The sequence below is a fragment of the Oncorhynchus mykiss genome, chromosome 9 (assembly GCF_057628025.1).
Source record: "Oncorhynchus mykiss isolate SJ-2025 chromosome 9, ASM5762802v1, whole genome shotgun sequence".
Lineage (NCBI taxonomy): Eukaryota > Metazoa > Chordata > Actinopteri > Salmoniformes > Salmonidae > Oncorhynchus > Oncorhynchus mykiss.
The window spans coordinates 1,856,369-1,869,488 of NC_143030.1; the positions used below are offsets into that span (position 1 = coordinate 1,856,369).

General features: G+C 44.8%; 1 protein-coding gene across 1 annotated transcript in view; it reads left to right on the top strand.

Annotated features, from left to right (window-relative positions):
* The window catches only part of LOC110517376 (uncharacterized), a 36,781-nt gene that overhangs the window by 15,307 nt on the left and 8,354 nt on the right, over window positions 1-13,120 (top strand). Inside the window, exons 4-6 of the mRNA XM_090183257.1 lie at window positions 8,385-8,633; window positions 9,692-9,895; window positions 10,785-10,841. Coding sequence (XP_090039383.1) covers window positions 8,385-8,633; window positions 9,692-9,895; window positions 10,785-10,841 — 510 coding nt within the window. The remainder of the gene's footprint in view (window positions 1-8,384; window positions 8,634-9,691; window positions 9,896-10,784; window positions 10,842-13,120) is intronic.

The following is a 13,120-nucleotide window of genomic DNA, read 5'->3' on the forward strand; positions in this document are numbered from 1 at the left end:
AACATCTGAAGTTCTTCAAAGGTAAATTATTTTATTTGAATGCTTTTCTGGTTTTTGTGAAAATGTTGCCTGCTGATTGCTAATGCTAATGCTAACGCTAAATGCTATGCTAGCTAGCTACTGTTACACAAATGATTGTTTTCCTATGGTTGAGAAGCATATTTTGAAAATCTGAGATGACAGTGTTGTTAACAAAAGGCTAAGCTTATATTCACCCTTTGCTTTGATGAGAGCTTTCCACACGCTTGGCATTCTCTCAACCACCTTCATAAGTTAAAAAGTTAATTTGTGGAATTTCTTTCATTCTTAAAACTTCTTATGGCTGCAGGGGCAGTATTGAGTATCCTGGATGAAAGGTGCCCAGAGGTGCCTAGAGTAAACTGCCTGCTCCTCAGTCCCAGTTGCTAATATATGCATAGTATTAGTACATCTGGATAGAAAACTGTTTGAATGATGTCTGTGAGTATAACAGAACTCATATGGCAGGCAAAACCTGACAAAAAATCCAAACAGGAAGTGGCAAATCTGAGGTTGGTCGATTTTCAACCCAGCCCCTATTGAATACACAGTGGGATATGGATCAAGTTGCACTTCCTAGGGCTTCCACTGGATGTCAACAGTCTTTAGAAACTTGAATGAGGCTTCTACTGTGATGTGGGGCTGTAGGAGAGCAGAATGAGTCAGGTGTCTGGCAGAGTGCCAAGTGCTGGTCAGGCGCAATTCACATGATAGCGACCTGCGTTCCATTGCTTCTCTAAGGACATAGGAATTCTCCGGTTGGAACTTTATTGAACATTTATGATAAAAACGTCCTAAAGATTGATTCTATAATTAGTTTGACAGGTTTCTTCGGACTGTTATATAACTTTTGAACTTTTCGTCCGACGTTTGGCTTGACCTGCACGAGCGTTTGGATTTGTGTACTAAACACCATAACAATAGGATCTATTTGGACATAAATGATGGACATTATCGAAACAATCAAGCATTTATTGTGGACTTGGGATTCCTAGGAGTGCATTCTGATGAAGATCATTAAAGGTAAGGGAATATTTATAATGTTTATAATGTTTATAATAATTTCAGATTTTTGATTCCAACATGGCGGATATTTTTTTTTTCTGAGCGCTGTCTCAGATTATTTTTCCATAAAGTTTTGTAAAAAATCTGACACAGCGGTTGCATTAAGGATATCTATATTTCCAACAATTGTATTTTCATCGACATTTATAATGAGTATTTTTGTAAAATGATGTGGCTCTCTGCAATATCACCGGATGTTTTTTTTTTAACTACTGAACATGAAGTCATACGAGTGTCATCTGATGAAGATCATCAAAGGTTAGTGATTAATTATATCTCTATTTGTGCTTTTTGTGACTCCTCTCTTTGGCTGGAAAAAATGGCTGTGTTTATTCTGTGGCTTGGTGGTGATCTAACATAATCGTTTGTGGTGCTTTCTGCTGTAAAGCATTTTTTAAATCAGACACTGTGGCTGGATTAACGAGAATTCTATCTTTAAAATGGTGTAAAATACTTATATGCTTGAGGAATTTTCATTATAAGATTTTTGTTGTTTTGAATTTGAATTGAATTTGATTTTGGCGCCCTGCACTTTCACTGGCTGTTGTCATATTGATCCTGTTAACGGGATTGCAGCCCTACATTTTTTTAATGAGTTTTAGCCAATCCGTTGTGTTGTGACAAGGTAGTGGTGGTATACAGAAGATAGCCCTATTTGGTAAAATACCAAGTCCATATTATGGCAAGAACAGCTCAAATAAGCAAAGAGAAACGACAGTCCATCAATACTTTACGACATGAAGGTCAGTCAAATCTGGAAAATTTCAAGAACTTTGAAAGTTTCTTCAAGTGTAGTCGCAAAAACCATCAAGCGCTATCTTGAAACTGGCTCTCATGAGGACCACCACAGGAATGGAAGACCCAGAGTTACCTCTGCTGCAGAGGATAAGTTCATTAGAGTTAGCTGCACCTCAGATTGCAGCCTAAAAAAATGCTTCACGGAGTTCAAGTAACTGTTCAGAGGAGACTGCGTGAATCAGGCCTTCATGGTCAAATTGCTGCAAAGAAACCACTACTAAAGGACACAAATGTCATGTACTGTCATGTTGTCTTGTCTCTGTCCTTTCCCTTCACCCTGTCTCCCTCTGCTGGTCGTTGTTATGTTACCTTTTCTCCCCCTCTTTTCCCCAGCTGTGCCTTGTCTCCTCCTAATTACCCATTCACCCCGTTCCCCACCTGTTCCCTTTTTCCCTCTGATTAGGTCCCTATATCTCTCTCTGTTTCTGCTCCTGTCCTTGTCGGATTCTTGTTTGTTTGTTTGTGTGTCTCATGCCTGAACCAGACTATCATCGTGTGTGCTGCAACCTTGTCCTGTCCTGTCGGAATCTACCTGTCCATCTGAGCCCACGTATGTTCGTCATTAAAGTACTCTGTTTGTTAATTCGCTTTTGGGTCCTCATTCACGCACCATAACAGAAGAATCCGACCAAGAATGGACCCAGCGACTTCGGATCCTCTCCACTCAGCCGTCGAGATCCAGGGAGCGATGCTAGGCAGACACGAGCAGGAATTGTCTGCTGCTCGACATGCCGTTGAGACCCTGGCCACCCAAGTCTCCAACCTCACAGAACAGGTTCACCATCTCCGCCTCGATCCACCGGCCACTTCCAGGGCTTTCGAATCTCCGGAGCCCAGAATCAATAACCCGCCGTGTTACTCTGGGGAGCCCACTGAATGCCGCTCGTTCCTCACCCAGTGTGATATTGTGTTTTCTCTCCAGCCCAACACTTACGCCAGGAGCACTGCTCGTGTCGCCTACGTCATATCTCTCCTTACTGGACGGGCTCGTGAGTGGGGCACGGCAATCTGGGAGGCAAGGGCTGAGTGTACTAACCAGTATCAGGACTTTAAGGAGGAGATGATACGGGTTTTTGATCGATCTGTTTTTGGGGAGGAGGCTTCCAGGGCCCTGTCTTCCCTATGTCAAGGCAATCGATCCATAACAGACTACTCTATTGAGTTTCGCACTCTTGCTGCCTCCAGTGGCTGGAACGAGCCGGCTTTGCTCGCTCGTCTTCTGGAGGGTCTCCGCGCAGAGGTAAAGGATGAGATTCTCTCCCGGGAGGTTCCTTCCAGCGTGGATTCCTTGATTGAACTCGCTATTCGCATTGAGCGACGGGTTGATCTTCGTCACCGAGCTCGTGGAAAGGAGCTCGCGTTCTCCGTTGCCCCCCTCTCCGCATCACTACCATCTTCCTCTGCCGGCTCGGGAGCTGAGCCTATGCAGCTGGGAGGTATCCGCATCTCGACTAAGGAGAGGGAACGGAGAATCACCAACCGCCTCTGTCTCTATTGCGGTTCTGCTGGTCATTTTGTCACTTCATGTCCAGTAAAAGCCAGAGCTCATCAGTAAGCGGAGGGCTACTGGTGAGCGCTACTACTCCTGTCTCTCCTTCAAGATCCTGCACTACCTTGTCGGTCCATCTACGCTGGACCGGTTCGTCAGCTTCCTGCAGTGCCTTAATAGACTCTGGGGCGGAGGGCTGTTTTATGGACGAGACCTGGGCTCGGGAACATGACATTCCTCTCAGACAGTTAAGGGAGTCCACGGCCTTGTTCGCCCTGGATGGTAGTCCTCTCCCCAGGATTCAGCGTGAGACGCTACCTTTAACCCTCACTGTTTCTGGTAATCATAGCGAAACCATTTCTTTTTTGATTTTTCGTTCACCTTTTACACCTGTTGTTTTGGGCCATCCCTGGCTAGTTTGTCATAATCCTTCCATTAATTGGTCTAGTAATTCTATCCTCTCCTGGAACGTCTCTTGTCATGTGAAATGTTTAATGTCTGCTATCCCTCCTGTTTCCTCTGTCTCTTCTTCACAGGAGGAGCCTGGTGATTTGACAGGGGTGCCGGAGGAATATCACGATCTGCGCACGGTGTTCAGTCGGTCCAGGGCCACCTCTCTTCCTCCACACCGGTCGTATGATTGTAGTATTGATCTCCTTCCGGGAACCACTCCCCCCCGGGGTAGACTATACTCTCTGTCGGCTCCCGAACGTAAGGCTCTCGAGGATTATTTGTCTGTAGCTCTTGACGCCGGTACCATAGTCCCCTCCTCCTCTCCCGCCGGAGCGGGGTTTTTTTTTGTCAAGAAGAAGGACGGGTCTCTGCGCCCCTGCATAGATTATCGAGGGCTGAATGACATAACAGTTAAGAATCGTTATCCGCTTCCTCTTATGTCTTCAGCCTTCGAGATCCTGCAGGGAGCCAGGTTTTTCACTAAGTTGGACCTTCGTAACGCTTACCATCTCGTGCGCATCAGGGAGGGGGACGAGTGGAAGACGGCGTTTAACACTCCGTTAGGGCACTTTGAATACCGGGTTCTTCCTTTCGGCCTCGCTAACGCTCCAGCTGTCTTTCAGGCATTAGTCAATGATGTCCTGAGAGACATGCTGAACATCTTTGTTTTCGTTTACCTTGACGATATCCTGATTTTTTCACCGTCACTCCAGATTCATCTTCAGCACGTTCGACGTGTCCTCCAGCGCCTTTTAGAGAATTGTCTTTTTGTGAAGGCTGAGAAGTGCACTTTTCATGCCTCCTCCGTCACATTTCTCGGTTCTGTTATTTCCGCTGAAGGCATTAAGATGGATCCCGCTAAGGTCCAAGCTGTCATTGATTGGCCCGCTCCTAAGTCACGCGTCGAGCTGCAGCGCTTTCTCGGCTTCGCGAACTTCTATCGTCGTTTCATCCGTAATTTCGGTCAGGTGGCAGCTCCTCTCACAGCCCTTACTTCTGTCAAGACGTGCTTTAAGTGGTCCGTTTCCGCCCAGGGAGCTTTTGATCTCCTCAAGAATCGTTTTACATCCGCTCCTATCCTTGTTACACCTGACGTCTCTAGACAGTTCGTTGTCGAGGTTGACGCGTCAGAGGTGGGCGTGGGAGCCATTCTTTCTCAGCGCTCCCTCTCTGACGACAAGGTCCACCCATGCGCGTATTTTTCTCATCGCCTGTCCCCGTCGGAACGTAACTATGATGTGGGAAACCGCGAACTGCTCGCCATCCGGTTAGCCCTAGGCGAATGGCGACAGTGGTTGGAGGGGGCGACCGTTCCTTTTGTCGTTTGGACTGACCATAGGAACCTTGAGTACATCCGTTCTGCCAAACGACTTAATGCGCGTCAGGCGCGTTGGGCGCTGTTTTTCGCTCGTTTCGAGTTCGTGATTTCTTATCGTCCGGGCTCTAAGAACACCAAGCCTGATGCTTTATCTCGTCTCTTCAGTTCTTCAGTAGCCTCCACTGACCCCGAGGGGATTCTCCCTGAGGGGCGTGTTGTCGGGTTGACTGTCTGGGGAATTGAGAGGCAGGTAAAGCAAGCGCTCACTCACACTCCGTCGCCGCGCGCTTGTCCTAGGAACCTTCTTTTCGTTCCCGTTCCTACTCGTCTGGCCGTTCTTCAGTGGGCTCACTCTGCCAAGTTAGCCGGCCACCCTGGCGTTCGGGGTACGCTTGCTTCCATTCGCCAGCGTTTTTGGTGGCCCACCCGGGAGCATGACACGCGTCGTTTCGTGGCTGCTTGTTCGGTCTGCGCGCAGACTAAGTCCGGTAACTCCCCTCCTGCCGGCCGTCTCAGGCCGCTTCCCATTCCCTCTCGACCGTGGTCTCACATCGCCTTAGATTTTGTCACCGGACTGCCTTCGTCAGCGGGGAAGACTGTTATTCTTACGGTTGTCGACAGGTTCTCTAAGGCGGCTCATTTTATTCCCCTTGCTAAGCTTCCTTCTGCTAAAGAGACGGCACAAATCATCATCGAGAATGTTTTCAGAATTCATGGCCTTCCGTCAGACGTCGTTTCGGACAGAGGTCCGCAATTCACGTCTCAATTTTGGAGGGAGTTTTGCCGTTTGATTGGGGCTTCCGTCAGTCTCTCTTCCGGCTTTCACCCCCAGTCTAACGGTCAAGCAGAACGGGCCAATCAGACTATTGGTCGCATCTTACGCAGTCTTTCTTTTCGCAACCCTGCGTCTTGGTCAGAACAGCTCCCCTGGGCAGAATACGCCCACAACTCGCTTCCTTCGTCTGCGACAGGGCTATCTCCTTTTCAGAGTAGCCTCGGGTACCAGCCTCCGCTGTTCTCATCTCAGTTCGCCGAGTCCAGCGTCCCCTCCGCTCAGGCTTTTGTCCAACGTTGCGAGCGCACCTGGAAGAGGGTCAGGTCTGCACTTTGCCGTTATAGGGCGCAGACTGTGAGAGCTGCTAATAAGCGTAGAACTAAGAGTCCTAGATATTGTCGCGGTCAGAGAGTTTGGCTCTCCACTCAGAACCTTCCCCTTAAGACCGCTTCTCGCAAGTTGACCCCGCGGTTCATTGGTCCGTTCCGTATTTCTCAAATCATTAACCCTGTCGCAGTGCGACTTCTTCTGCCGCGATATCTTCGTCGCGTCCACCCGGTCTTCCATGTCTCCTGTGTCAAGCCCGTTCTTCGCGCCCCCGCTCGTCTTCCCCCCCCCCCCCCCATCCTTGTCGAGGGCGCACCCATCTACAGGGTCCGTAGGATTTTGGACATGCGTCCTCGGGGCCGTGGTCATCAGTACCTAGTAGATTGGGAGGGGTACGGTCCTGAGGAGAGGAGTTGGGTTCCCTCTCGGGACGTGCTGGACCGTGCGCTGATCGATGATTTCCTCCGTTGCCGCCAGGCTTCCTCCTCGAGTGCGCCAGGAGGCGCTCGGTGAGTGGGGGGGTACTGTCATGTACTGTCATGTTGTCTTGTCTCTGTCCTTTCCCTTCACCCTGTCTCCCTCTGCTGGTCGTTGTTATGTTACCTTTTCTCCCCCTCTTTTCCCCAGCTGTGCCTTGTCTCCTCCTAATTACCCATTCACCCCGTTCCCCACCTGTTCCCTTTTTCCCTCTGATTAGGTCCCTATATCTCTCTCTGTTTCTGCTCCTGTCCTTGTCGGATTCTTGTTTGTTTGTTTGTGTGTCTCATGCCTGAACCAGACTATCATCGTGTGTGCTGCAACCTTGTCCTGTCCTGTCGGAATCTACCTGTCCATCTGAGCCCACGTATGTTCGTCATTAAAGTACTCTGTTTGTTAATTCGCTTTTGGGTCCTCATTCACGCACCATAACAACAAATAAGAGGAAGAGACTTGCTTGGGCCAAGAAACACGATCAATGGACATTAGACAGGTGGAAATCTGTCCTTTGGGTCCAAATTTGATATTGTTGGTTCCAATCGCCATGTCTTTGTGAGACGCGGAGTAGGTGAACGGATGATCTCCGTATGTGTGGTTCCCACCATGGAGCATGGAGGCGGAGGTGCGATGGTGTTGGGGTGCTTTGCTGCTGACACTGTCAGTGATTTATTTAGAATTCGAGGCACACTTAACCTGCATGGCTACCACAGCATTCTGCAGCAATTTGCCATCCCATCTAGTTTGTGCTTAGTGGGACTATCATTTGTTTTTCAACAGGACAATGACCCAAAATACACCTCCAGGCTGTGTAAGAGCTATTTGACCAAGAAGGAGAGTGATGGAGTGCTGCATCAGATGACCTGGCCTCCACAATCACCCGACCTCAACCCAATTGAGATGGTTTGGGATGAGTTGGACCGCAGAGTAAAGGGAAAGCAGCCAAAAAGTGCTCAGCATATGTGGGAACTCCTTCAAGAGTTGGGGGGTTCCTGAGTGACACAGCGGTCTAAGGCTTGGCATATCAGTGAAAGAGGTGTCACTACAGTCCCTGGTTCAAATCCAAGCTGTATCACATCTGGCCCTGATTGGCAGTACCTTAGGGTGGCGCACAATTGGCCCAGCATCGTCCGGGTTTTGCCGGGGTATCATTATAAATAAGAATATGTTCTTAACTGACTTGCCTAGTTAAATAAAGGTTAAATAAAATAAATAAATAAAAAAAGACTGTTGAAAAAGCATTCCAGGTGAAGCTGGTTGAGAGAATGCCAAGAGTGTGCAAAGCTGTCATCAAGGCAAAGGCTAAAGGGTGAAAAATATATTTTAATTTTTTTAACACTTTTTTGGGTTACTACATGATTCCACATCTGTTATTTCATAGTTTTGATGTCTTCACTATTATTTTACAATATAGAAAATAGTAAAAATAAAGAAAAACCCTTGAATGAGTAGGTGTGTCCAAACATTTGACTGGAACTGTACATGATGTTTATATATTATATACAGCTGGAGCTGTGATCCTGGAGAGCCCTGTTTATATATTATATACAGCTGGAGCTGTGATCCTGGAGAGACCTGTTTATATATGATGTTTATATATTATATACAGCTGGAGCTGTGATCCTGGAGAGACCTGTTTATATATGATGTTTATATATTATATACAGTTGGAGCTGTGATCCTGGAGAGCCCTGCCCTTCCTGTGACTGAGGGAGATTCTGTGACTCTGCGCTGCAGATATCATGGAACTCCCTCTGACCTCACAGCTGATTTCTACAAAGATGGATCCCCCATCAGGACTGAGACTACAGGAGAGATGACCATCCCTGCAGTATCCAAGTCAGATGAAGGACTCTACAAGTGTACCAACTCCAGCTCTGAAGGAGAATCACCAGAGAGCTGGATGACTGTGACAGGTGAGACATCACATTCATTTGTATGTATTTATTTTTTATTTAACCTTTATTTAACTAGGCAAGTCAGTAAAGAACTAATTCTTATTTACAATGATTGTCTACCAAAAAGCATTAGGCCTTTTGCGGGGACGGGGGCACCCTTACCTGCTGATCTATAAATTATGTCTCTGTAATCTAGCATGGGTAGGATGGTCATCTGAATCAGGATTAGTTTGGCAGCTGGGGTGAAAGAGGAGCGATTACGATAGAGGAAACTAAGTCTAGACTGCAGCTGTGATGTGTGCTGAGAGAAGGACAGTGCACCATCTAGCCTCCCAAGTACTTGTTTGTGTTCTTATAATCCCTGCATGGTCATTAGAAGTGTTAGCAGTTGATGATATTCTTCAATAACACAGACCCCAAAGCAAATCAAGGGGAGAAAAACCGTTTTTTTCAAATATTTTTTTACCAGTATTTAACTGGGCAAGTCAGTTTATGAACAACTTCTTATTTTCAATGACGGCCTAGGAACAGTGGGTTAATTGCCTTGTTCAGAACGACAGATTTGTACCATGTCAGCTCAAGGATTTGATCTTGCAACCTTTCGGTTACTGGTCCAACGCTCTAACCACTAGGTTAGATGGTCACCCTGCCCTGTCCCCAGTGATGCTCAGTGGGGTTAGGAGCTAGTGATGCTCAGTGGGGTTAGGAACTAGTGATGCTCAGTGGGGTTAGGAGCTAGTGATGCTCTCCGGTGATTCTCTCATGTGTACAAAGGGACAGGATGTAGTATATAACTAGCCTGTGGTTGACCAATTAGAATTCCTTGAAAATAAAATTGTGCCAGTGGCCAAATAACAAGTATCCTATTTCAGGTTGAATATGTAGACAAATTCCTCCCATGTCTCTGCATTAATCCCTTATTACAAAAAAAACTACTGTGTTGACCTCTCACCCTCTCGTCATCTCTGCATTGTGTATTAATCTTTGGAATATTCTTATAGAAGTAATAAATATGTAATAATAAATAATATTAATCAGATCACAGTTTGTAACTTTTTACTGTGATGTTTTTCAAGATGGGGGCTCTGGCTCATCCTCCTCTCCCACCCCTCTCATCCTCCCTCTGTTTGTGTCTGGGTTGGTGGCTGCTCTCTCCATCTCTCTGATCATTCTACTGGTCCTGTTCTGCAAGAGGAACAAAGATGTAGCAGCTGAACCAAGAGATGTTACGTATGCTGACGTCAGAATCACACAGGACCCAGAAACCAGGAGAAGGAGAGGTAAATATACAAAGAGACTCTTGTACAAATAACATTGTGGGGACACAAAATTCAGTCCCATTCAAAATCGTATTTTGTCTAACCCTAACCTTAACCCCGAAACCCAACCCTAACCCTAAAATAAATCCTAGCTCCTAAACCTAACCTTCCCCCCAAAACCTAACCCTAACTCTATAATTAACCCTTGCTCCTAACCCTAACCCTAGCTCCTAACCCTAAAACGAACTCTAGCTCATAACCCTAACCTTAACCCTAGCTCCTAACCCTAACCCTAACCCAAATCCTAGCTCCTAACCCTAACCCTAAAACTAACCCTAGCTCTTAACCCAAACCCTAGCTCCTATCCCTAACCCTAAAACGAACCTTAGCTCCTAAACCTAACCCTAGCTCCTAACCCTAACCCTAACACTAGATTCTAACCCTAACCCTAACACTAACCCCAGCTCCTAACCCTAACCCTAACACTAGATTCTAACCCTAACCCTAACACTAACCCTAGCTCCTAAACCTAACCCTAGATCCTAACCCTAACCCTAATCCTAGCTCCTAACTATAACCCTAACCCTAAAATTGCATAGAAACAGCTTCTGAAATTGGGGGAACCAACAAAATGTCCTTATTTGGTCAAATTTGTGTTTGTTTACATTTCTTGTGGGGACTTCTGGTCTTCAATTATAGATAAACACGTCCACACACATACAAACATAAAATCACACACGTTCAACAAACACACACACACACACACACACACACACACACACACACACACACACACACACACACACACACACACACAGACACACACACACACACACACACACACACACACACACACACACACACAGTACAATGTCTTTATGTCTTTAACCCGTTGTCTCGTCTCCTCCAGAGAAGTCTCCAGGAGCTGATCCAGTCTACTCTGCAGTGAAGACCTCCAACACCACAGGTACTGTAGTACTGTATAACACTATAACACCACAGGTACTGTAGTACTGTATAACACTATAACACCACAGGTACTGCAATACTGTCTAACACTATAACACCACAGGTACTGTAATACTGTATAACACTATAACACCACAGGTACTGTAGTACTGTATAACACTATAACACCACAGGTACTGTAGTACTGTATAACACTATAACACCACAGGTACTGTAATACTGTATAACACTATAACACCACAGGTACTGTAGTACTGTATAACACTATAACACCACAGGTACTGTAGTACTGTATAACACTATAACACCACAGGTACTGTAGTACTGTATAACACTATAACACCACAGGTACTGTAATACTGTATAACACTATAACACCACAGGTACTGTAAAACCTTATAACACTATAACACCACAGGTACTGTAATACTGTATAACACCACAGGTACTGTAGTACTGTATAACACTATAACACCACAGGTACTGTAATACTGTATAACACTATAACACCACAGGTACTGTAATACTGTATAACACTATAACACCACAGGTACTGTAGTACTGTATAACACTATAACACCACAGGTACTGCAATACTGTCTAACACTATAACACCACAGGTACTGTAATACTGTATAACACTATAACACCACAGGTACTGTAATACTGTATAACACTATAACACCACAGGTACTGTAATACTGTATAACACTATAACACCACAGGTACTGTAGTACTGTATAACACTATAACACCACAGGTACTGTAATACTGTATAACACTATAACACCACAGGTACTGTAATACTGAATAACACTATAACACCACAGGTACTGTAATACTGAATAACACTATAACACCACAGGTACTGTAATACTGTATACCACTATAACACCACAGGTACTGTAGTACTGTATAACACTATAACACCACAGGTACTGTAATACTGTATAACACTATAACACCACAGGTACTGTAATACTGAATAACACTATAACACCACAGGTACTGTAATACTGTATAACACCACAGGTACCGTAATACCTTATAACACTATAACACTACAGGTACTGTAATACTGTATAACACCACAGGTACTGTAATACCTTATAACACTATAACACCACAGGTACTGTAATACTGTATAACACTATAATACCAAGGGTACTGTAGTACTGTATAACACTATAACACCACAGGTACTGTAATACTGTATAACACTATTACACCACAGGTACTGTAATACTGTATAACACTATAACCACAGGTACTGTAATACTGTATAACACTATAACACCACAGTTACTGTAGTACTGTATAACACTATAACCACAGGTACTGTAGTACTGTATAACACTATAACACCACAGGTACTGTAATACTGTATAACACTATAACACCACAGGTACTGTAATACTGAATAACACTATAACCACAGGTACTGTAGTACTGTATAACACTATAACACCACAGGTACTGTAATACTGTATAACACTATAACACCACAGGTACTGTAATACTGTATAACACTATAATACCAAGGGTACTGTAATACTGTATAACACTATAACACCACAGGTACTGTAATACCTTATAACACTATTACACCACAGGTACTGTAATACTGTATAACACTATAACCACAGGTACTGTAACACTGTATAACACTATAACACCACAGTTACTGTAGTACTGTATAACACTATAACCACAGGTACTGTAGTACTGTATAACACTATAACACCACAGGTACTGTAATACTGTATAACACTATAACACCCCAGGTACTGTAATACTGTATAACACTATACCACCACAGGTACTGTAATATTGTATAACACTATAACACCACAGGTACTGTAGTACTGTATAACACTATAACACCACAGGTACTGTAGTAATGTATAGCAGTATAACACCACAGGTACTGTATACAACAGGTGTTGTAGACCTTACAGTGAAATGCTGAATACAACAGGTGTAGTAGACCTTACAGTGAAATTCTGAATACAACAGGTGTAGTAGACCTTACAGTGAAATGCTGAATACAACAGGTGTAGTAGATCTCACAGTGAAATGCTGAATACAACAGGTGTAGTAGACCTCACAGTGAAATGCTGAATACAACAGGTGTAGTAGACAACACAGTGAAATGCTGAATACAACAGGTGTAGTAGACCTTACAGTGAAATTCTGAATACAACAGTTGTAGTAGACCTTACAGTGAAATGCTGAATACAACAGGTGTAGTAGACCTTACAGTGAAATGCTGAATAC